We start from the raw sequence: 26489 nt of genomic DNA, 5'->3' as shown, positions 1-26489 counted from the left end.
GATCCACGAGCACTTCTGACCTTCTGTATTTGCGTGGTTTGAAGACTCGCTTTACCCAAGGGAAGATGGTAAGCCCTTTGGCAATTGTGCACAGAAATAGCATGGTGCGTTTTACAGTCCTTAAGCAGGCCACAGTCATAATTCATTCTCTTTTTAAAAACACGCATATGGGAAAAGAAGGGGGACTCCTTTCTCCATCAGCAAAAGGATGGATAATATACTACTGCAAATGCTGCTTAAAAACATGCCACTGTTTTTAAAAAGGGCCGTTTAAGGGGAAAAGAGCACGCATCAGAGAATTTTTGAAACTGCACTGCCAGAGCATCCAGCAGCTCTCTCCTCTGCTGTACACCAACAAGTGGATGACGGCAGTACATTTTGCCATTTAATTAACTCCACCAGGTGTCTTAGAGGCATGTAAATACCTAAGTACACGAACCACCTGAACTGGACGCTCTCCTGTTGCCTGTCCCAGGCAAGGTGAGCTCTGCTCCAGCCGACAATCGGGCCAAGAAACCCATTAGGACAGATCTGCAGGCCCGCAAGGCGATAAGGAAACCGAGGGCCATAAAAAGCAGCTGAATCATGTTTCTGTGACAGAGCAACTCATCAAACACATCTGTCTGCCCTGGAAGAGCCACCTTCACCATAGAAACAAAATGAGATTTGCTGGAGCTCTGCATTTGGACAACTGTGTATGGCATTAATAGACACAGAGTCTAAAACAGGCTTGGAGATGCATTAGAGTAATTTATGGCTCTCCCTGCCTTAGCAGGGGCTATATTACAGATCAGCAAAAGGCAGCCACTTCTGGGGCAGAAATTGCAGTCATTTGGCAGTGTAACACGTGAGAGCTTAGGGTGGGAAAAGAGAATTTAGCAAAGTGCTGAGTCAATGTTAAAAAAAAAAAAAAAAGTACAAAAACACTGGAGCCTGACTAAAGCATCAGTGGAAAAACTCTCCTTCCCACCTGGCACAGGTCTGTTAACAGCTTCATCCCTACTGCACCTACCACAGCCTGACAATTTCTGGGTAATGACGTGGTTTCAGCATCCCATGCTGAGTACACCACTGCCCAGCATGGTTTTCATTTTTGTTACTAACTTCTGATATTTTCAGGAAACAAACATTCTGGTCTCCCATTCATTTCACAAGGACACGCTGTTCCGAGGGTCCCTCTTGGGCTTGCTCCTGCAGTAAGAAGAGGCAATGTGAAGCATTACTGCAAGCAGCAAGCAGCATGGTCTTGGAGAAGCACTAAGACAGAACCGCCTGCTGTCCCCAGCACACATTGTGTTCTAGCATCTAACTAAAAGCAGAGGCCTTACACCTGCCCAAATCTACAACGTGACATTAACAAGTCACTGGATTTGAAAGGTCAACATGGTTAATATCACTAAAGCAATGTTTGCTCTCTGAAATGACTGTTGTGCTCAATTCCTTTCCAGGGGACCACTAAGAGAAACATTGAGAGAGCACAAACAACTCAGATCCCAGCCCTTGTGTCTCTCCCAGGGCGAGACATTTTCTGATCCTCTGATACCTGAGCTGAGCTAGGAATCGATTACCTGCACAAAGGTATTTTCAGTGTATATTGACAGTTCTTTGGAAAAAAAATTTGTAAGTTTTAAAGAAGTAATTTTTCTCTGCAGTAAAACGCAGCTCTCTCCCATGAGACAGGGAAAGAGAATTAAACAGCAGCATGCAAGGGAAATTCAGTGGGAGACTGGGAGTCCTGGTCCAGAAAACTAAGTGAAAGCAGAACAAAATCTGTGTCCTGACTCTGCTTGAGTTAACCCTGACTTACAACAGAGCAGCTTCGAGTGAAGCCTGGTGTCCTGGGAGAGAAATCCACAGGCTGGCAAGCAAGAGTCAGTCAGGGCTTCCCAAACTGCTTTTAACTACTCATGCCTTTATAACACCACATCCGGGGGTAACGTAACAGATGTTTTTTACTACTCTGTTTTTACAGCTGTTGAAAGTGTTGTAAAATCGAATGGACCCACCAGCTGAAGAGACAGGAACCAACCCAACCCTACCCACCTGCCCGAGTGTGAATCTCACTGTGCACAGGTCTGAGGCTTCAGCCTGAGCAATGCTGCCCCCGCTGCCCCCAGCCCCTTCCCCTGCTCTATTGGGACCTCTCCGTGCTCCCAAATTCTCCTTCCCTTGTTTTCTCAGAACTGCCTCCATAGAAGAGGTTGGCCTCCCTCTCCCTGCCTCCCTCCTCCCCTGTAAACACACACCAATGTGGGTAAAGTCCTGCTCTCAGGAGTGCTCCTGCTCTCTGCAGTAACATGTTTGTCAGATAAAAGGAAGCCCATTTTCCATCACGCTGGAATAGGAACCAGAGCACACTGGACTCCACTCTCAGAGATGACTGTGCTTTCCGAAGCTCTACCTGCACACACAAGGTTTCAGGTTACGTCTACAAGCACAAATCCACACACAAACACAGCCATGCACGCTCACCCTGTGAAGCCTGTGAAAAAGCTGCTAACAGGTTTTAGATCCAGTTTAATTCCACAATAGGAACTAAGTCATGCAAACAGAACCTGAGTATTTTGATTGCATATACCCCAATAAGACTACGTTTACCCTCAATGCATGGGCCAACAACCCTTGGGTTTATGAGGTATGCAAAACCTACTATTGCCCATACAAAGAAGCAACGATGATTTAAATAGATTTTTCCAATAGGTCATAAATAGGTGAGATCTGTCTCTTGAAATGCCTGGGGCTCTGGCTGGTACCTGGAAATTGAATGAAACTTTACTACTAACGTCATTGAAAATGGGTCTGAAGAATCAGAGAGCAAAGCATCCTCCTTCCTTTAAAGCATTACGAAGCTAAGCAGCATAATAATATTCTAATGTCACTAGCAAAGGACAATTACAGAATTAATTTGAAAAGTTGCATTAATTTGACCTTAACCAAACACTTTTGCAAGATTAATGCGCTAGTCAAAGCTTTTAATGAACATACATCAATAACAATCAAAAAAAATCATACATCAATAACAATCAAAAAGGGACACACAGGACAAAAACTTTTCAAACATAACAAATAAAGGTAGTAATTTAAAACATATCTGGCCAAAAATACGTTGATTTGCTGTATAACCAAATTCAACTGTGAATGGGATGCACCCCGATTTCAGCAGAGTAAAAGTTTCTCTTTAAAAGATCTTTTACAGGTTTAATGCACTCTCCATCCTTCCCTAACTCATCCCCCAGCGTTCAATTCCTGCTCACCACTGCCTGAAATATGAAAGATTTTTGACAGCTTTGAACACCACCTTTAGCAGAAACACCTCAGATCCCACTAATCATGGGCAACATCAGAATGGGAGCCACTGACAGACCTTCTAACTAATATATAAAGAACATTTCTACTTTGCAACAGCTATAGCTGCATAAACTCTTCTTGGGGTCTTGAAAACTGCCTATAAACGTTTTCTGCTATTCCATTTAATGCCTAGTGAATGCCACAGAACTGAAAGGAAAATAAGGCAAAGATTATTTTACTTTTGTTTCCTTCCCTTGAAGCTCTCTTTCCAACTTCCATTACTTTTATTTCATGTAGAAGAAAACAGTCATTATACCTTAAGATTCATAATTGAAAAGCTTAAAGAAGGGCAAAAACAAAATCATAAAGTATGTCTCTTTACGGTATCTGCTTTCCACACAAATTAATAAAATCCTTTTTCTGTGTACACAAGACCATTTATTTCCATTCCATTTCACAGACACAATAGATACCACTTACGCTTCTGCATTTCCTTTTACCTTCTATTTTAAACTGGTCAGATCTTAAGCTGTTCAGATCCCCATGTTGATTTTATTAGGCAAGGATAATTTAACTGAAAGTGATGTATATAGTGGTTTTTTTGTTGTTGTTCTTTTTAGCACAGCTTTAGAAACCTACAGTAAGACTAAGTGCACTTAGTCTAGTAAGGGTAATTACTGCAGTTCAGCAACAGAACTAAACATTTTTCACTTTATTGCTGAAGAGACTGATTTATCTGTTTAACATTAATCATCTGAGGAGGAAACATTCATTCATCTTATGTCTACTCTTTTAAAGTCTATACGTTTTTATCTATATGTTTAATGTAAGTGTACATGATCTCTGCCACTGTTCATATGGTATTCAACATCAATCACCTTTTAGGTTTATGGAGATTTATACGGTCACGCTGTAACTAACATAGCCCGAAAACAGACTAAGATGTGGAAGTACAGATAAAACTTGTGTGTAAAACCTGACAAAGAGTTGGCAGCTTTATGTACCTGGACACCTAAAATTTCCTGTCTGCAAGGCAGGATGATGAGAGAGTGTGGTCTTGGCTCAGCAATTATCCTGAGACATCTTCAAGGCAGACAATAGCACAGGTTCCAGTTGCCACCTCTGCAGCATTCACAGGTTTTGAGTCTCCTTGTTCAGGATACGAGTACCAATGAGCTAGGTAAGATACAGAGCACTTGCATCTGACAGTGCGGCTGAAGATATAACTACACTAGCACCTGGAGTGATGTCTGCTGTGTATTTCTGAAAAAAAAAGAAAAAAAAAGACAACCAAGAACTGGGTAGGGAGCTCCAAGCCACTACAGATTCATTTCACTGGCATGCACCCACTAGCAGAGGTCTGACAGGTCAAGCAGCTGGAGCAGACCTTCAAAAAGGTTTCATTTTTGTATTTTGAAGAGTATCTGCAGATGCTGGGCTCAACCTGTCTCTTCCCTGGAACAAAAAGTACGAATAAATCATAAAACCCACTGATTTGTTATTTTCTTCATGCTTACTCACAAAACAGCTGTTCAAATCTTTGATTCCTGAAAACCTGAAGACAACATAAATACTATTTTCCTGAAGCCTCCTCTCGCCCCAGTGAGGATTTCCAGTTGAATGTTTCTTAAAACTCTAGGTCTTCATGCTGGCAAATAGGGCAGCCTGACAACTGATCCTTTACTGATGTTCCAGGAAGTTGAATGTTATGGAAATAATGTCTAATGGGGTGCAATTTGTTAAGAGTGTGTTTTACAACTGGAGAACTCCACCTGTGACGCATGATAGATACCAACTGGTTCCTGAGATCACATGCTCACAGCACTGTGCCCTTTTCTTTCCTCCTATCTTTGAGATGAACTCAGAAGCAGATGTAGCTCTGCTGAAAGCAAAAGCTTAGCGTGGTCATGGAAGTGGGACTGTTCGGAGAACAATAAACGTCAGCATACACATATATTTTCAGAGCAAGGAATTCATTGCTAGTAACTGCAATGAGATAAAACTGATGGTCTGCAAGGACCAAATACTTGACTTTCTCTACTAGGATTGCATAGTTCCTAGTCAGGACAAGAGAAAAGCAGTGAGCAAAATATTTGATCTTTAACAATAGCATAGTGTGCTTCGTCAGTGCGCTGCAAGAGGTTTCTGCATGCAAAGTGGAGAAGGATGGGAAGAGATCCAGTGATGTGCTACACGTCTGAAATACAGTGCCTCAACACGCAAATACACATAGGCTCACTGAACCTTCAGAACGAGATTCCTATAAATACCAACTAAGCAACTGCTCATTTAGACAACGTATTCTTTAGGCATGTGCATTCCCTTAGACCTAACTGCTAGCAGGGATCTAGCATGGAATTAATCTATAGTATTTAAGAATTAACACCTAACCGTATGGAAAAGAGAAACTTACCGAGGAGTGTCTGTGGTCCACCACTGGGATTCAGCGTGGATCTGTGCTGGGAAATACACTGACACTCAAAAAATAATTATTACAGACTGTGTTCAAAAAAACTGCTACACTGAGGGTAAAAGCCTGAGCAGAATACAAATGGTATGGAAGAGAAAGGGGACTCCATTTGCCCCTAACAGATTGATGCTGCAGTGTACTGCTCTTCAATATGTGCTGCACAGAAATTCACTCACTAATTTCTGTATCAAGTCATACTTTCTGGCTTTACTATGGTTGGGAATTCACTCATTTCTCAGAAATAACACCTTTTGTGTTACTGAAAAATGACAAAATATTTAAAAATCTTCAAAAGCAGCATTGCGTCAGTATGGACGGCATGTTGTTATACATTCTGACTGACTTTAGAAATTCCAAATTTCTGGTTAAGGAAACTGAGCTAAGTTTACCCTGAACCCCATGGATACAACTGCATTGCTTGCCATGGACATGAGGTCAGAGTTAGCCTGTTTATTTTTTCCTTGAAAGCATCACCATACAGAGTCTTCCACTCCAGCTCCTGATTCAGGGAACTTTTTAGTGGGACTGCTCCCTGGACAAGTGCTGACCGAGGTAGTTGCTTGGTGAGCATCCAAACACTGCAAAGGCTGCAAGACATTCATGAACAACTGACTTCATCCCTAAACCTCTTCAGGAGCTTAGGAGATTGTGCTGCCTTTGGTGAGCATGGGAAACTCTTATGGTGCCATCACAACTGTTCCTACACTGGCATATTTTCTGTTGTAGCACTTAAGCCCTGGGAACAATTTGGTTATATGAAAAATTGGGCTGATTTTATACAGACACATACACAAATATACGCATCACAAAGTTAACTGCAAAGTGTGAGTCTTCTTGATTCTGCTGAGAAGTCTGAAACATGGAACACTAAGGATGGTATCCAGAATACCAAACAAAATAGATTTGTTTAAAAAATGTGTTCCTTTTGCTGTTATTAAGACAGACTGAAGGTTGCCTTTTAACTTATGAATGAGTTCTCATGCAAGATGACTGACGAGCAGAGGCATCACGCTGACCCCCACTCTGTGTTCATCCATTTGGAATTTGCTATGGATCGTCCTTTACCAGAAACTCTGCGATGGCGTCACTCAGAGCTCCTTCAGACCCTCAGTGAGAGTCCTTCAGACCCACATTAAGTCCCAAAAAAGTTTTGGCACTGCTACGGAGAGTACTGCTTCACAACCATGCTAGGGGAAGAGCATATTAAATATAAATAAAAGGAAGCTCTCCCTGTGCATAGATCACGAAGCAGCATAGTCTGTAACATTTTCTCTTCCTTCCTAGCAGGAAGCTTTGGTTTAGAATAAAAGCTGCATCAGTCCATGAAGCTGAGATATTTGTGGGCACCTTGCCAATTCCAGAAATGTGTTTAGAAACTGTGAACATCTCAGTCTGACAAAAGACATAAAAAACTAACCAACAGTAATTTTTCTTAAGTGCTTTTGGGTCTGGTTTACATACTTTGAATGTGAGGATTGGCAAGACTGCAAACGATTCCATGAGTTTGTTCTTATTGTGCACACTGAAATTGCCATGAAATTTAACTGCTTCTACAATCCACTGAAAATAAAAGGTTTATGATTTCTGGGTGATCCATGTAGATAAATGCACCCCACTCAGAAATGGAAGGAAAAAAATAAGGGTGCTCCATCACAGGATTTGGAAAAAGGAGAATTGTAATTCTACACAAAAAATACAAGCCCCGGGAAGAAAAAGAATAATTGTTCTGCACTGAGACTTTCCACATAAAGCTTTTGCAAAGACTCTTTGGAGCTCCCATTTTGATACCACATAAAATGCCAAAGGACAGTTCTTCCTCCAGAAGTGACAAAATTAGTCAGCATGGAAGCCCATGATTTATTTTGGACAAAATTCCCTGTGATTCCTGGGACATGTCCAAGCATCAAAAAAGAACGCTGCCTCCCCCAAAACAATTAATCAATCAAACAAATGTTCTTATCACCTGTCCTTTACAGTGGCAAAACAAATTGCCTACAAATTGAATACATCAAAAGGGGCAGGTGTCCTTCAAGAAGTCCAAAAAATTCTTTAACAAGATGGTTGCTTTGTCCCTGTAAAACTGGAGGAACTGCTGCACTGTGTGATGGCAGCTGAAGACTTACCTTTGTAAAATCGCAAAGTTTCTTAAAGTAATCTTAGTGTACAACATGAGGTGACAAGTACAAGTTACATAGGATGCCCTACTACTGCAAACATAGTGTAGCGTTGTAACATGTATTGCATACATGTGTAGCGTTGTAACATTTCTTATCTATTACCTCCTTTGAAAGTCTAACATGAGTATCAGAAACACAGGTAATGCTGATAGGACAACAAAAAAGCTATTGCACTCAGTGTGCCACTACCTTAATAACTCAAAAGATCCATTACGCTGCCACATCTAACAGAGATTTTCAGCTTAACACCCATCAGTCTGTCTGTCTTTCCTAAAACTTACAGCCCAGGCAGACACCCCATGGGGACAGCAAATAAATTGCACTTACTGCCACCTACCTCTCCACTTCTCTCACATACTCTGCTACTGTTAGGGTACATATGCCCAACCTGTTTCTTTACGAAGTGAAGTCAGAGCTGGCACACCGTGCCGAGCTGGGAAGTGTGTCCGTCTGCCTGGCATCACCACCAAACAGCAGTAAGCTGCCAGACACTGCCCGATGTGCCTGCACCAAACCCCGCTGGCCTGCATGCCTCTCTTCTATGCAAAGAGATGTGCAAACAGATGTGGGAGAAGCAGGGTTTTACACAGTGGCAGAATTACAGTTTTTGTTCTGTGTCCTATGTAAGGCTGCAGAACACTGCTGACTGTCAGCAGTCCTACAGTGCAAGATTTCAACCATTTACTCCTCCCCCTTGCTTCCCTTTCCAGCCAATAATTCATGCATTTATCATTTGCGCTCTCAGCATTGCAATAGTAGCTTTTAGTATGTAAACTGCATAATTGTATCACAATCTAGAGACCACTTTCTTCATGGAGATTCATCAAAAATGGATAAAGAACAATAACTAGATGGGGAAAATCCTGCGTACATTGTTATACAGCTTGATCAGAACTTGAGTTGTGAACCAAAAAACGTCTCTATGTATCAGGAGGTGAAGTGAGGTAGTTTAACTGCATCACTTGACAAAGGAAGACCAACTGATGTCATCTACCTGGACTTCTGTAAGGCCTTTGACATGGTCCCACATGACATCCTGGTCTCCAAATTGGAGAGAGATGGATTTGAAGGCTGGACCATTCAGTGGATGAGGAGTTGGCTTTGAAGGTTGCAGCCAGAGAGTGGTGGTCAATGGATCTATGTCCAGGTGGAGGCCGGTGGTGAGCAGTGTCCCTCAGGGGTCTGTCCTGGGACCACTGCAGTTTAATATCTTTAACAGTGACATGGACAGTGGGATCGAGTGCACTCAGAAAGTTTGCAGATGACACCAAGCTGAGTGGTGCAGTCACACAACAAAAGGAAAGGATGCCATCCAGAGGGACCTGGACAGGCTGGAGAAGTGGGCCCACATGAATCTAATGAAACTCAACAAGGCCAAGTGCAAGGTGCTGCACCTGGGCTGGGGCAATCCCAGAGAGGAGCACAGACTGGGAGAAGAACTCACTGAGAGCAGCCCTGCAGAGAAGGACTTGGAGGTTCTGGTGGACAAAAAGCTCGATGTGAGCCAGCAGTGGGTGCCTGCAGCCCAGAAGGCCAACTGCGTCCTGGGCTGCATCAACAGAGGGGTGGCCAACAGGTAGAGGGAGGTGACTGTCCCCCTCTGCTCTGCCCTCTCGAGACTCCACCTGGAGTGCTGCGTCCAGGTCTGGGGCCCCCAGCACAAGAAGGATGTGGGGCTGTTAGAGCAGGTCCAGAGAAGGGCCACAAAGGCGATCTGAGGGCTGGAGCACCTCTCCTATGCAGAAAGGCTGAGGGCTGGGGGTGTTCAGCCAACAGAAGAGAAGCCTCCAGGGAGACCTCATTGCAACCTTCCAGTACTTGAAGGGGGCTTAAAAAAAGAGATGGAGAGCAACTCTTTGCTCAATTAGATAATGACAGGACAAGGGGGAATGGTTTTAAACTAAAAGAGGGGTGATTTAGATGAGAGGTTCGGAGGAAATTCTTCACACAGAGGGTGGTGAGGCACTGGCACAGGTTGCCCAGAGAAGCTGTGGATGCCACATCCCTGGAGGTGTTCAAGGCTCTCCTTTTTTACTACACCCCTACAATTTTCTTGCTGCCAGAAGTACAGGCTTAGGATTCAGAGACTGTTCATTGCCCTGTACCATGTGCTGCCTCCAGTGCACTTCAAGCATCCAGAAAGCAAGGTTTCTTCAAAGGTCTCTGAAGTCTGGAATTCACAAAATGACATGCTCTAATTAGTAATAATTTCTGATAATTCTGGCAGAAGTAAATACTGCAGTGATATTTTAAAAGCTACTCCAAGCTCCTTTTTTTCCTTTGAGACCATCAAAGCTAGAAGTCAGTGTTCATAATGTTTTGTGCTTCTGCATTACATTGAACATTTTTAAAGTAAAAAGACAATTCAAAACCTGATTGTGAACATCATCTGATGTTCAAAAATAAATTAAATAGAAATCGGGCTCTTTGTGGCTGTCTCTCTTGGGATAACCATGTTAGCAACAAGACAGCGTGCAGAGTTCAAATGTGGTACACAGATGGGAAGTTTAATAGGTATGTCTAAGTACCATTAGATGATTTTACAGCTGTCGCTTGTCTCTGGCCAACAAGGGGAAGTGGGCCATTAAAGATGCAGTGCTAAAGAGGAACCATCTGCCAAAGCCAGCAGAGGCTGTTTGGGTGCATTAGCAACTGGAGTCCACAGCTGAGAGTCCTTACACTCCTTTCTTTGTCCCCAGTCACCAGGAATTAACATTAGAAAGTTTTAAAAGAAAGGAGCGTCCCTTTCGCTCAGCAGCGTGTATTGGAAGTTCACATGGAAGACGCACTCCTTTCCGTTTGGGTTCACATTGGGAGAAACAGGTTGCAAGTTAAAACTTCAGTCCTAGGGGAACAGAGCTGGTGGTAGAAGTGCACAGCTTTTATCTCATACGTGGGTGATTTAGATATAGATCACATGGAATTGTATGTTACAAAGGAAAATGCTGGGGGACACACAGCAGCCAGCAGAGCCGAAACAGAAATACAAGAAAGATATGGCTCCTGCCATTTTCTTCAAGGAGAAAATATTATGAAAATGAAAGTACGGTTTTATATGAATTTTCATTATACTCACTGAAATTAAAAAAAAAGCCTAATTAATCTCTATATGCCTCATCTTCAATATTCAATACTTTTTGTAATCACCTATACTACTGGAAGGAATTGTTCAGTTTTAAGTCATTCTGCCTTGATTTGTGATTTGATTCACAGCCTATGTTTCCATCCTGTCTTTTTCTATTGTCCACAAGAGATGGGTCTATCATACAAGAAATACTTTCTGAACAAGAGTCAAAGGGCATATACAACTAGATATTTTCTGGGAGGTTCTACAGATGCTGATTTTCATTACTACACCTTGTGTTATCACTCACAAGAGAGTCACCTTTTGTCTCCCAACACAGCTGCCGGTGTTTCCGAATCGCTATCAGACATGATATCCCAAGGGGTTTTCAAAGAGAGGGACAGCCATCCATTGTTAAAAGCAAGGAGCATTTCGGCAGCAACCAGATCAGAGGCACTTCAATATATTGGACATATGTAAGTCCACAGTGCCTGAAAGGTTACACCTGCAAGTGCTGGGAGAGACGGCTGATGGCACTGCGAGGCCATCGTTGATAGCCTTTTAGAGGTCATGGAGACTCCTGAAGGTTCTTGATGGCTGGTGATCATCAGTCCTGTTCTCAAAAAGGGCAAAAAGGAAGATGTGGGGAGCTACATGCTAGGCAGCCTCCCTCACTCCCTGGGAAGGTGATGGGGAAAATCCTCATTGCAGGCATTTCCAACCACGTGAAGGACAGGAAGGTGATCAGGAGTAGTCATCAAGGGTATACAAGGGGAAATCACTGGTAGTCTTTACAGTGAGATGACTAGCTTGGTAGATAAGGAGAGAGCAATGGAAGTAGTTAACCTTGACTTGAGTGAAGTCTTTGACACTTCGACACTTACACTGGCAAAAAAGGCCAGCAGTATCCTGGGCTGCAACAGGAAAAGCACGGGCAGCAGGTTAAACGGAGGCAACACCTTGGGTCCTGTGCTTAGTCCTAGGCTCCCCAGTACAAGACATGGACTTACCTGGACTGAGGCCAGTGCAGGGCCACGAAGATGACAAAAGGACTGGAGCACCTCTCATATGAGGAGAGGCTGAGAGGTAGAACTCTTCAGCCTGACGAAGAGAAGGCTCAAGAGGATCTCATCTGTGTATAGACTGAATCCTCTGAAGGAATGATGCCTTAATTAGACCTCTAACTGCACGTGTGACCTCCACAGCTACATATCTCCAGCTATACTAGGTTGTAAGGCAGGCACAGTTCATTAGCCACTTCCATTTCAGGTTAGCTTTTGCAGGTTTGATTGCAGGATAAAGCAAGAGATTAAATAGGCAGCCCTAATTTTTTGCAAGATCTCCGTGGCTGCCAAACACAGTACACCTGACGGAGCAGAAAGGTCCAGTTTTGTTGTCCCACACAATTTCACCCTAAACTAGGTTTCGTACACTATGATGGTACTGGTGTATGTCTGAGGATACTTGTGTGTAGGACAAATTTTCCCAAAATTTCAGCACAGCTTTGGTTAAGCAGAGAATTCAGACCACAGCTGGGAAAAGGAACTGGGCTTTTTTTTTTTTTTTTCTGTGCATTTTGGCCTTCACAATCTGAATTATTTCCAGTGACAGAAATCCTTAGCTTAATGCTCCCAGTTATGCAATATAGTATCATTTTTCCTTCAAAAAGTTTTATAGAAGATTCAGATTTTAGATTCAGAAATCTCACTGGAAGTCAAAGACATTTGTCAGAGCCCGACTCTGTTCCCTCCGTATTTTTTACGTATCCATTACAAAACCCACTCTGATGATTAAAAGAAAAAATGTCAGAAGAAATCACAGTACCAACAAAACAACGAGATCCTAATAAAACAAAGATATTTTTTGTAAATTATCCTTATAAAAATTTCTCACCTGAAGTAAAAGACTACTCAAAAGATCAAAGGAGGTGTCATGGTCAACCAGCACTTACTATGAGAACAGCAAGATTTTTTAATGCTATTTAAAAAGGAACTGTTAAGAAATATTTTTAAATGGAGTGAAAAGAAGTTTTGTGTGCGTTAGCAGCCGAGCCCTCGTAATCGGAGACATGCTAGGATAAGCTCGGGCAGATGACAGGAGAGATAACAAACAAATCCTTCATTTCAGCTGAAGGCTACATTCCACAAGACAATTTTTTCATCTTGGATATTTACATCATCACTTGCTTTACTGTAAAGCTTCTCAGCTCATGGGTAAGCAGCTGCAGCTTCAAAGGGAAGTCCTCAGTGCCCTGCAACCCAAACGTCTGCAGGTGGCATGGAACATGCAAAACCAAAACTTTATCACAATTCTGGTGGCAAATGTCTGCAAATCTATAATAACTGATCCCTCTGGGTCAACAAGCTTCATGGTTGTTCCCCCCCCCCCTTTTTTTTTCACGCTGTTTTCTCATAAAGCAATTAAATAATGGCACCATTCTTTCTGAGTTTATTAACTCATGTTGCTGTGCCTTTGGAAAGTAACACTTTTGTGGTCTCTGCAGCAAAAATACAAACTATTATTTAAATGGTAATCAATCAGCTCAAGGTATGTAACATGAAGACTACAATAAGCACTAGTTTTAATTCCAGAATTTTTGTCTTTGGATATGACAGCTACTGTGGCATAAGGAGTTTTTAAAATATGCCTATTCCAAGACAACCTATAAAGTATTTCAAGGAAGTGCAGGTGTAAATGAAAGACAAAACAGGCATAAAGTTTTACACCCCTGATTTTCACTTCAAAGGAGAACGGAAGGATGTATCTTTGGCTATAAGCCAAACTTACCAACTACTTCTTTCTTCACCTGGAGAATTTATGGACAGAAATTCTCAACTGCAGAAAGCCCAAACCATTAGAAAACTGAAATTAGCAGAGCAGGGAATCAGCAGGAAGATAAAAGAGTGGGACTGCCATTTGTGAGATGCTTATTCCTGCCACAATCTCCCAGATCAAAGGGTGTTCTGACACCTCTGAGAGAACCTCTAAAAGTGAGTTGTTGAGTGCTGGGAAAATAGTACCTGGCCCTTTTCCTGCATTCATCTTCCAAGGACATCATCTACTGGGCTGCACAGACTCCTGCTCTGAACTTGTACAGCCACTTTTCTGCAAACCATGTGCTCAAAATCCATGGTTCTGGAACAAAATATTCAAAACACTGTCATCTTTTAAGTCCTGAGTAAAAAACCAACCAGGCAAAACCTTCCTCTGTTTGCTCTGCAATTTTAACTCCTCCAGAAACTTTGACATAGTTTTTCCCTTAATTTGAGGGCTAAAAATGCATAGGGTTGGAATCTTTCTGAAGTCATTAGTTTGAGTTTTGTTTACTCCAAATTCATACATAAAAAGCTAATGTTTTAGGAACAGATAGACAGTATCTGGAATCCCTGATACTACCTGTCTCTGGACACACCAATGAACAACTACATAATACAAGAAAAATCACTTACATAGACTACTTTGATTACCTGAGCTTTGGTCTCTTACCTGACAGATGAAACAGTTACAATCACCTTGTTCAACAGGGCTCTTCAGAAATTGTATCTATAATAATCCAGAAGCAAGCCCTGAAACTCCAAAATAAAGGCAGCCATGGTATGCTACTAATTTTAAAGCACTTAAATTCTAAACAGATGTATTGTTTTAATGCCCAAATATTCACTGGCACTTTTCTAAAAGGTCTGATCTCATCCAGCATGTGGTTTGGAAGGGTCTCTGTTGTTGAGTATTTTAGCGTCAAGCTTTAGGGATTTATCTATCACAGGGCTGACTTCTTTCTATTATGGCTGATTAGAGCTGACACTGTACGAACAACCATTACCACCATTTCACTATGCTAATGTTGATAGTACACATTTATTGGTAAGCTATAACGTTTCTCTGTTCAGCTGAACATCTGCCTCTTAAAAGTAAAGGTATTTTTTTCCATATCCAGACGGAGTTTTGTCTTTCAAAGACAATCTGTTCATTGTCTTCCTTTTTCCCTTCCAACTATTAACAGACTTTTGATTATTCCCTTCTTGAGCATCTCTGATTCCAGATGGCTCGGCAACCTTCCTTTTATTTCTCATGAGTCAAAGTGCCACTGATTCACATTATGAGAAGAAAATAAAAGTTTCCACCATACATTTTTAGGCTTATGAAAGGGCACATCCCCCCTGGTGTTCCTCAGACATGTGACTCACTGTGAGATGGAAAGAATCAAAAATCCTCTGTGTCAGCACCAGCAGTAAAGCCTGTTCCACTCCATGCTGAGTTGCTCAGATGCTCTGAACATTTGTCAGGTCTTAATCTTCGACTTTTCTAAAGCTGGGTTTTTCTTCTAAGTCATACAAAACAGTCATCCATCAAGTACCAAGGCCTCCATTTATCCACCATCCCAAGGACTCCACAGCCCAGAGGATTTTCCAATTAAAGCAAAATTTTTGAAAAGGGAGACACATGAAACGTGGTGCATCTTCTGCTGGATAGTATTCTATGCCAAGTCTTCTGAGAAAACAAAACCACTTAGACCTTGGCTTCATGGTTTTCTCTACATGAAAAGAACTATTTAAAGTTAAATGTGTTAGCACAAGACTTTGGGTCTCATACAAACAGTGTCAAATGCTGAAAACGACTTGTTATTTCCAGTCCTGCTGCACATAAAGCTTTGTAGCACACTGCCTACTCTAACCAAAGATTTTTTTTCTGTAAGTTTTCTTCTCCGTGACACAGAGGTTACATCCCAGCCCAAGAACGAGTGTCAGGCTGCAGAGCCTTCCTCTGGGGACCCTGCGTTAGCATGAGTCATGGCATGAACAGCAGCTCAGTTTCTCTCAGTGCACTGCTCAGGCAGATGGAAGCAGCATGGACCAGCAGCCAAGGAGAAGGGAAATTAAGACAGTTCTGTCAACATGGTTGGTAGATGGCAAAAGTGAAGTTAATTACCTCACTGTGACTCATTAGATCTTTTCTTTGCAGTTTGAAAAGACATGATCTTGTCCTTTCACAGCTACATTGTTAAGACTGGCCTTCATCTGTTGGCTTCAAATGTCAAAAGGCAATATGCAGGATGCAAGGTTTGTCTCCTCGTTAAGTGCTGGCTGCTTTTTGACTGTGTTGGCTGACAGGCTCCAGTCAAAACCACCCAGCTTAGGGGAAAAACAAACACAAAAAAACAAATAATTATGCCAGCAGCTACATATATTAGGAGGACATCCAGGATGCATGGGAATGTCAATGAAATCCCAGCCTTTGCTGTGTGCCTGCGCACTGCTGACAGCCAAACAGCAAGCAGCCTTTTGTGGGGTAACAGAGGAGCACAGAAGTTCCTTGAGATCAGACAGAGGCACCTGGTGGAGCTCTACAGTGCTCTGAAATTCATGAAAGGTATATGATTTATATGTCACGTACAGCCACAGGACAGCTGGTTTAGGAGCAAGACTCAAGTCACATAGAAAGAGAAGCCTGCATACACTAGCAGGCTGAAAAGTACAGCTCGCAAGTACCATGAAACCCTTCCGCTCACCAGCTCCAGAATGCATTTAGGGACATATCTCCTGTTGGACACGCTTACAGAAGTATTTGCATTACAGCTATGGCAGGCCAGCAGCCAGTATGATTTCTGTTTGCATTGCTGCAGGACATTAACAAAGGTAGATGAAAGCCTTTTCTTCTCTGCTTTGGCAGACCTATTGAAGCTCTGAGGCACGTGCCACTGAAGCTTTCAATTTTTCTTTTAATTTTCCTGAAGTCAGGTGGTCTCCTGACCACCTACACATAACAGTTGGCAGCATGAGAATCAGAGCACACACACACACTCCACTGAAGCACAGAGGATAAGCCAACAAGCATCCATTTTTGTTCTGTTCTTCCAGTGTTTTCAGTTATTTTCTGCCACTTGTTGTGGATCGATACAGGCACAAACACATTTCCTCGATGTATCATCATCCTTGAGAATGAATGCTGTGGAAGGAACACAGCTACCTTATTCCAGATAACATCCAGATTTCAAGTTGTTTCTTCAAGGTATTCAATAGCTAAGGCAGTGAGCATTTGCAGTCCCCTGTGTGAAGGGATACAGTGGCCCACAAAACACAGAAATGGTGAAACTAACCACCACAGAGATGCAGAGGAGCCATTCTCAGGCTCAGAAATAAGTTCCCTGCAGAGCCATTGCCTCCTGCCCCCAACTTCACTTTTGGTCTGGCCTTTTCCAATGTGAACACATGCAAACACCCTCAAGAACAAAAGATAAAGCATGGCGCAGCGAACCAAAGAACTGCAATGCACATACAGTTCACTACTTGAAGAGGAAATGAAACATGCAGCCATGTAGACTGGGGCTACTCACGTCTCGTGCAGCACCACCAGTGAGTGAGGGGTGAGATGGCTGCAGTGGTCCACATAACCTGGAGCAGCCAAACCAGCCTTAGCAGGAGCCACGCTGAACAGCTTTTTTCTCAGGAAGTTCTTCTTCCTGTAACTCCTTACTGACTTTCGTTTAGCCGAGCACGTATTCTCCTCTGTGCAGGGGACTGCTGCATAACTAGGCACAGAAAAGTATCACTACATTTGTCTGCCATGGCAAGCACACAGGTGACAACCACACTTAATACTGATAAACAAACTCTGATGGTTTTCTCTGAAGCATTCTGAGGATGAAACACGGTGCTTACAAATGTTTCAAATTATCTCAGTGTCATTCTTGTTTTTGTTTTTTAAAGAACACAGGCTCACACATGGCTTTTATCAACACAAGGAATTTCTAACCACGTAATTTTTTAAGTACATACTTGACTTTCCTCCAAAAGTTATCTATAAAAGACAGGAGGGCCTCATTTAAAAGAAACTAATGAGTTTCCTCCTGTTAAGATTTCTAATTTTGCTCTACCAGACAGTAACTGAAACAAGAAAGCCAAACTTCTATTCGAAAGAGGAAGGTCAAACTTAAAGGCAGTGTTGGACGGTGGATCTATCTCTGGCTGGTCATGCCCTCGCTTCAGGCTTTCCAGAAGTGCCCCAAGAACCACCCTACCACAGCACTCTACCAGTTCCACAGTTAATTCTCCATTGTGCTTTAAACAGGACTAAATCATTTTCAGACCCCTCTGACCACACGTGATTCTGACCGTTCTTATCATGTGGCTGGGGGAGCTGAAGACCACACTGGCTTATCTCCCTCCTTGGCCAGAGTCTGCCTAAAACATGCCCAGAAGTACTGCTGTTGAGCTCAAAAGATTGACCTTATGGATGAAAATACTTTGTGGGAGTAAAGTGAATTCTCTACAATCTTTCTGAGCTTAAATAACAACTCAGATTTGGCAAAATAAACATGGATAAAAAGTAGACACTAAAAAAGGTGGTATTTGTGAACCTTATTTTGTTTGGGTTCCAGAAAATCATTCAGCAAAGCAATTATGAACTGTAAATGCCACTCCCACATGTGCTCTGCTTTGCAGCATATCAGACAAAGTCTGTTTTATACGGTTTCATATAAGGAGCTATTCTCCTTGTTCACCAGGGAGAGGAATGCACACGAGGCTGTGGAATGCCGATGGATCTCACAACTAGAAAACCCACTTCCCAAGACAAAGCATGTTCAAAGACACTGAATTTCCCACACTAGGAGCTCAGCACAAGCCCAACCCCAGCATCCCTGACAGGACACACAGCAGACTTCAGCCACGCAGCAAAGGCTGCTGAAGAGATCGGGTCACACGTTCAGAGAGAGGAGAAGCTGTGGTGGTGAAGCTGCAGATCCTCCAAGAGACTAATTCAAGTGACGTGCAATCACAGTGTGCTGGAAAGCTCCATTCCTGAAAAGCGAGTGGTCTGGCAGCTAAAGGACAGATGCCTCCAGGTCCCACCAGGGCCACCACACCTGCTGGTGCACTGTATGTCTTGTTTCTTGCCTCCCCAGCAGTAAAATCAGAGTGAGCACAGATTCTGAAATCTTTTAGTCTTTACAGAGCCAGCTGACACATCCCTCTGCCCAGGAGCTTTCGCTCTACCATTCACGCTACCACTTAAGTCTTCATTCTATTTTACTTTTTCAGTTTCTGTAGCATGGATAATAGAAGAAGAGATCTGCTTTTCTGCATGTTAACAAAGATGCTTTTTAGCCCTTATGGATGGCTGTAATACAGAAAACCTGGCATGTGAGGCATCAGCCTTCTAATGCCCATATTCCAGGTGAGGAAGGATTTCTTCATACCAGCAGTGCCAAATCCTTCCCGTGGAATTTGCACTTACTTTCCCTTGCACTTATCTTCTATTATTATCAGAACTAGACTGAAAAATGGGTTAATTTATGTGCTTTAGATAGAAGTAAACCAGAACATTCCTGAAATGGCACATCTAGCATTAGATCAAGAGGGTACATGAGGGAGATGAGACAGCTTTGGGAGCACACTCACTTACCAGTCAGGAACCTGCACTCTGAAAATGGTATTTGCTGCTGCATCACTGAATTTTTACACTGTTCCAGGCAACATGCTTGTTTGGGATTTACCACATTCATTCAAGTGGTGAGACAAATTTGCATTTCTTCAGCTCATGCGTGAAGACTAGCTAGCGATTTTCTAGTCTGCTTTGAGTGATGATGGGTAGCACGAATCTGGTATCATCCCAGAAAACTTCCCCATCCTGCCTTTCTCCAAGATAAAGTAATGTGCTATTAGCTGTTACTAGCAACAGACTGCTAAATGCATGCCCTGCCAGCTAAGTTAGGTCCGTAGCATAGAGTGGGGAAGAACATAATACTAGTGATTGTAATGTAAGAGATGGGGCAAAGAGCCTAATTTCAAAGTTTCAGGTTGAGGTAGCCATTCAAAAACCACTTCTGGAAAATGGAGGAGGTAGTGAAAAATCACTTGGAAGGAACACCTCTGGAACACTTTGAAATCCACTGATCACTTAAAACAGTATAATATGCCCAGTATTTTCTCTGACATAAAGCACTTCCCTACCAGACAAATAGTGGAAAATCCAAACCGCCTATGCCTTTAATCCTCGGCAATTTTAGCCGAATGAAAAAAAAAAGTTCAAAACTTGATTAAAACTGCACAGCAGACTGCTGCATGATCTACATCACTCCTTACTATTACCCCAAGTAATTAGCAGTGATTGGGGTTGAAGACTGTCGAGTACTCCTAAGATTCAGTCCCTATTCTTGGATAAGCAGAAAGCCCAGACCAATCAAGGCATTTTAGATTCCGGACAAAAACAGGGAATCAAATTGCTCCAAAGTATAATCAGTCAGCAAGAAAATAATGCAATGCTTAAAAGGCAAGATACTTATCTATCTAGTAAATGACATGATTCACCACCCAGATGGAGACAACACAATGCTTATCAACCTTCTTTGATGGTACTCTTGAAATGGCACATCCATCTTCCTGTTTAGTTTACAGAACAGTATCTGTTAGATCCTGAACCATGGGAATGGAGAAAAGGGGAGAGAAGGAGGAGGTTCTGGCATATCAACTCATTTTAAAATATCCGTGTGTTATTTTCCAGGCCCATATACTTCAAGACTCCAAACTTTCTGAAAGGATAATTGTGCTGCTGCTATAACTTTACCCTAATGTACATATAAGCATGGAACTCACACTGTTTCATGACTACAGAAAAGCCACAGCATGCAATAACCTACGTCTTGCTGAACTCTCTCTTTACTTCATTTGCACAAAAGATTACTCAAAGCTCTTCTAAGTGCATACATGTGCTGAAGAAGGGACCAAGGGCAGGCAGCAACAGCGGAAAGAAGAAAAGCTTTGCAAAACAGAATTCTTCTTTAGCCAAATCCAACATTGACCTAATAGGTGTAGAAGACAGAAAGGAGTGCGTGGAGTTCACAACTGCCTTCAGCTGGTAGCCAACAGCTATATCCATCCACCACCGGAAGACTGAATGACCAGCTAACAGCCAGCAATCCGACCCACTCCCTTCAGCCCCGGCAAAGCTTTGTCTGAGATACATTAAGTTTTCAGCTGAAACCCTGGGCATTTTAAGAGCATACTGCGATTTTGAGAAGCCATAACCAGGCTATTTGATTACAGTAATTTAATACCTTTGAAATCCTACTCCATGCAAACTCTCCTAGCTTAGAAGTGATTTTGTATTTCCACTAAATGCCAAATTGCACCTTTTTAAACTGCTTAATCAGCTTCTAATCAATTTAGCTCCTGTTCCTTAAGCATCCTGTCAGTGCTGAAATCAGAATTAAGAATCATAGGACAATTCACGCTGGCAGGGACTCTGGGAGGTTTGCAGCCCAGCTTCCTGCTCGATATAGCCACGAGGTCAAAGCAGGTTGCTCAGGGTTTTATCCAATTTGGTCCTGAAAACCCTCAAGGATGGAGACAGCACAACCTCTGGGGCCCCCTCTCCACCATCCGAGTGTCTTCATGGGGTGAAGTTTTTCACTATGTCAAGTCAGAAAAGTTCATGTTCTTGTTTATCTCAGCAGAACTCTCTGTCTTCTGTACCATCTTTGTACTTGAAGCTATGGACCTGATGAAGAAGTCACGTGGTGACATTCTCCAGCCTGTGTTATGCCGGAGGTCACATCAGAGTAGATGAAGATAGTAATCCCTCGCGGACTCTGTATCTGGGCATCTTCCCCAGAGACTCTTAAACAGGAAAAAAAACATTCCAGTCACTCAAGAATCTAAACAAGACAGAATTACTCCCAATTTAAGCCTGCAAAGGGGAGAAGGAAAAAAGGCAACTGACTTTGTTGTGTTTAGGAAGCAGGGCCTGAAGGGAGCACAACAGAAGAGCACTGCTTTATTTGTTAGCTCCTTCCTCCGACACTGCCCAAGCCCACATGGTGAAGGCAGACAATTACAGTTCAATAAAAGCTGCAGCTGCCTCAAGGACTTGCTGCTCCAAATGACTTCTTCAGCCTGCTTACCAAAGTGCACAGAGATAAAGTAGAAAAACACGGCTTGAGGCAACGGACTACAGAAGTTGTCCTTGCGACCCATGGAAATAAATCCCTTTAAAGGTGTTTAAATAGTGAGACTCCTAGGTGCCTAGAAAAACAATTAGTATTATGGAAGGACAAAAGTTTATCCCAAAGCTAAACAAAACCCCAACATGCTATAAAAATCCATGCTGGGGCCTACCACTGAGAGCTCCACCAGAGTGACCTGAGCAGAATGAAATCTCTGTCCTGCTCCTGCATTGCTGTTCAATGAGGGGCAGCACAGGTCAGGGTGTGTGGCTGGCTTCATACAGAACGCGTTTCCAGAGCTGCTTTAAATCCACTTAAAAATGGACAAAGGAAATGGGGAATAATGGGAATAAGAACAAGGTCATCATCAGTAAGATACCCCACAGGCTGTGAGTCTGTTTCCCAAAGACAGTCCTTAAAACTTTGCTTCAAGCAGAAGTGCTCCTCATATTCAGCACCTGTTTTCGTCACATTCACACAACTCTGAACAGCTCCTCGGCTCCCATACCAGCCCCCTTTTCTCCTGCCACCAGTTCAGTATTGGCAGGAGAGTGGCTGGAGGAAGAGGCCCTTCACCAGCATGACTGGAGAAAGCAGAGAGAAGCCAGAGCGCAGGAAGCAGGCAGGCTGGTGAGCGGCCACGGGCCAGAGGTTATGGTGCTGTTGTAAACACCGAGAGGCATTTGTGTTAAATATGGTATTCATAACTATTTATAACTTGACTGCATGTGGTTAAAAGAAAAAAAAAAAAACACAACAAGAAACAAAGGAAAGAAACAAAGCAAAAGCACACCAAGCTGGGCTACCCCCATCCCTCTTTAAGCAGTTTGCCTGAGGTATGTCAAATAAAAGACGGCAATTTTGATAGGATTAAGCTGAGAAAAATGTGTACTAGTTCCTGTGGACAGCTCCTATAAATCTCACTCTAGATCCCAAACTTATCTGGTAATGGAAAGGCCAACTGAAATCCCATCCACTGGACATATGCCTTTTCCAGAGGAATTCTCTGCAGACCATATGCTGCAAGGATTCAATGCAATAAATCAATCTCCTTAAGTTATAGCCAGATATTATGTTTTAATACTGATGTACTGTTAGTAATGGCATACCTACGCCTGTTTTGTTTTGACATTTGAGTATATCGCGTTTCAAGCTCTATTCCAACTACTTTGAAGAAGGAACAATCTTAATTTTCACTGCCATTAATCTCTCTGAATGAAAGCAGAGGTCTGCATTAATGCTAAACGTAACAGCGACCCTATGGTGCATATAAGCCAAGTCTGCTGCAGAACAGGCAGGAACAAATGGTGTCCAGCACCATAACAAAGCTTATCTCCCTGATCAATTGTGAAAAGCAGAGCATGTAACAATACACGTGCTGAGCTATTACATTTCATTCTGCTGCTTTACTCATGATACTTGTATAGGCTGGTAGTACCATCTCCATTTTACTGGTAGGAAATTAGAAAGATTCCTTTGAAAGAAGAGCAGCTTACCCTGGAATGGGTCCCAGGGTCCCTGATGACTTCTGCTACCTGAATATTGTCTTTGTTGGAGATATCCTGACCCAAATATCCCTTTGACTTTTTGTGTGCCTACTTAGGGACTTGCTGAGAGCAGAGGTACACAGAACTCCAGATTCAACACAGTGTGCATCTCTTTTTCCTAAGATCTAAGGTCTCCCAAGCAATCATGCCAACAGTTTCACACCACAAATGGGTGAATCCAGAAGATAATGAGAAATGAATGGGCAGGTGGTCACCACAGTATCTGCAATAAAAGCTCAGGAGGAGTGGAAAGTGGAATACAGATGCAAATGCTGCCTGTTGGAATACTTCTTCAAAGGTTTTATGTAAAATATCTTCATGGGACTTTCCATTCACCTTCACTTCTAACACAACTATGGCACTGTCCAACACTCCACGTAGGCTCAAGCAGTCTCTTCCTCTTCCCTGAGGTCAGCTCAGCGGGGACAAAGACTTGTAACAGACATCGAGCATTCCTGCTTGTATCGGGGTCCAGCCCCACTGCAGAGACCACTACTCTGCTCCCTTCCTCAGTTTCATCACGTTTCATTCAATCCACAACAGCAGTAGCTGCTGGGAAGAGAAAAATGGTAGAGGATATTTACTGATTCCTTCTTACGGTTGCAAGAGATAAGCCTTCAGGATAAAAGTTCCTCCAGATGTATCTTACTGAAAACATAAGGGCGAAGACACTAGACCTGAAAGCTTGCGTGCTGTATTTTTTTTTGTTGTTTCTGTATGCCTGTGTGTTACTTGCTTACCATGCCCATGTTCAAGCCGCAGATATTTTCTGCATATACAAACTGCAATAGCATAGCATGACCATGGAATACTCCACGACCAAAACTTGGTATGACAAAAGCATGCAAAAACACCAATGGAAGCAAAAACATCTTTCACTGCACCCCAACCTGCAGCCCAACCTTCAATTCCAAAATTCGTTCATACCAAAGACACAAAAATAACAAATGCTTTAAGAAATCAAACTTATTTTTCACTATACAAAAAATATGGTGCTGCTTCCTGTGAAATCTTGCTTCTAGCTAAATTGGCAAAGTATAGCTAATAAGGCATAGCTACATCCTTCTTTCTACCTGCTAGTTTAGAAAAGAGAAGGGATAAGGTATGGGAAGCAAACCACAAGTCTGGCCAAGCAAGCAGCAGTCAAGGCCAAGAATAAGGCATTTCAAAGGTTAAGAAAGATTACCAATACATGCAACCTCTTGATGTATCATCTCCTAACAATTAGCCACAGACTGTAACCACATAAACTGCAAAATATTCTGCTGAACTAATTTTAACATATAAGCATTCTTGTTTGTTACTAATCTAGGTATTTACATATCATCTCACAATTCTGACAAATAGCTCCCAGTTTTTGCACTTGCAAGAAGTATATCGGGGCTCATAAAATAAAACTGCTAAAGTTTACATAATTACACTGACATTGCTAAGGTACAGCATCCTTTCTCATTACCTGCAGCACCAGTAAAGATTTAGGATCTCTACACTACACAATGCACTCTTCTGCAAAGTCCTCCTCCTCCAGAGCGAACTATTCAATCAAAGAGACTTTCACCTACTTGCCTACTCTTCAGAAAAACTAACTATAGTATTAAAAGGAAAACTGTGCTGATCTTAACAGCTCCCTTCTCCAGGCTGTCTGCTTATATAGTTAGTAGGCTTTGCTGTGGTTTACAGAAAATTACTCTTCTTAGAAACAGTAATTTGGAGAATAACTCACTTCCTAGATCATCTTTTTTGGGTGTGAAGTCACAAGAGGGTGGGAGAGCAGAGTTCTCTCTATTCCTGACTCTCCACTGCCTTGTATTGAACAGCGCTGTACACGCTTCCAAGGGAAGATACCACTCTAATCAGGCTTTGCTTTCCATCCATCCTGCATCTGCTTAAGTGGACAGACAAAGCACAAAGCAATTCAAACTTGATTAGCTTTCAGTAAGATAATAATGAAATGTAGACCACCTTTAACAATTGACCTGAGAAGCAGAAGCTTACCAGGGACAACTGGCTCAAGTGAAAACCTTTTAGGCTACAAACCCCCCTGCTCCCCATATTCAGCAGCCACAATTAACACTTCATACATTTCAGACTATTCCTGCAAAACCCTCCCACTCATACTTGCTCTTTTAAAGGCTTGGTTTCCACAGTCCCTAGAAGTGAGGTCAGCAAGGGAACATGCTAAGCACACAGAATGAAACGCAGCTTACGGTTCTTCCTTGCACTTACCTACACTTGTAGGAAATATATCCTCATTGTTAATTTGCACCTCAATCCAGTCCATGAGAAGATTCATGTACTGGGGTGCTGGCAATGCTGTAGGCTTCTTGTACTTCATGTCGTCCTGCCACCGGTACTCATACTTAGGCCCTCCAGACATCACGGGGCAGGTCCTCTCTGTGCAGAACTCACAGATAGTTCCATAAATGAGGTTGATCCTGTTGAAGAAGTCAACAACGTGGACAGCTACCCAGTCATTTTGGTCTTCTCCGCTGGGCAACTGCACAGCTGCTTTCAAGTCCACACCTGAGTTCAGAGAGGCTTGTGCTCGTTTATGAAGCTCAAACCTCTGGGTTCCAGGTTCAAACTTGCGTTTTGGACGGAAAGTCTTATCCTTATTAAAGACTTGTTTGAGTGCTATGGACATGTCTTGTAATCTCCTGCTCTGCAGCAGATGGCAGAAAAGCACTGTTGAGATTTAATGCAAGAGTCTGAAAACAGTTGCTCCCTGTCACAGGTCTTCCAGGTTCTTTTCGTCACAGAAGTTTGTACCAACTTCAAAGCAGTCTACTAGCTCTTCCACTTGAAAGCCTTCCCGAAAGGCTTCATGTCCCTAAGGATATGGAAACAATATATGTTAGTGGTAAGCTCAAGTCTAGACCCATCAGTTTGTTACTGTTTTACCATCAACTTCTAGTAATTATGAGCTGAAAAGCAAATTTAGAATCCAAAACAAGCCAGCCTTAAAAACTGGCCAGTCCCTAACCTGAGTTAAATGAAAAGCTTC

General features: G+C 42.5%; 1 protein-coding gene across 3 annotated transcripts in view; it reads right to left on the bottom strand.

Annotated features, from left to right (window-relative positions):
* The window catches only part of MOB3B (MOB kinase activator 3B), an 86932-nt gene that overhangs the window by 24973 nt on the left and 35470 nt on the right, over positions 1-26489 (bottom strand). For 2 of the 3 annotated variants that reach the window (XM_040541527.1, XM_040541529.1), the window contains exon 2: positions 25712-26315. In XM_040541527.1, the coding sequence (XP_040397461.1) occupies positions 25712-26129 (418 nt within the window). In that variant the 5' untranslated portion in view covers positions 26130-26315. Of the gene's footprint in view, positions 1-13718; positions 14135-25711; positions 26316-26489 lie in introns of those variants that run through there. The other variant, XM_040541528.1, reaches the window with a different exon arrangement.

The sequence above is a fragment of the Cygnus olor genome, chromosome Z (genome assembly GCF_009769625.2).
Source record: "Cygnus olor isolate bCygOlo1 chromosome Z, bCygOlo1.pri.v2, whole genome shotgun sequence".
NCBI lineage: Eukaryota > Metazoa > Chordata > Aves > Anseriformes > Anatidae > Cygnus > Cygnus olor.
The sequence above is the reverse complement of the archived record's forward strand: the minus strand, read 5'-3'. Positions and strand labels throughout refer to the sequence as shown.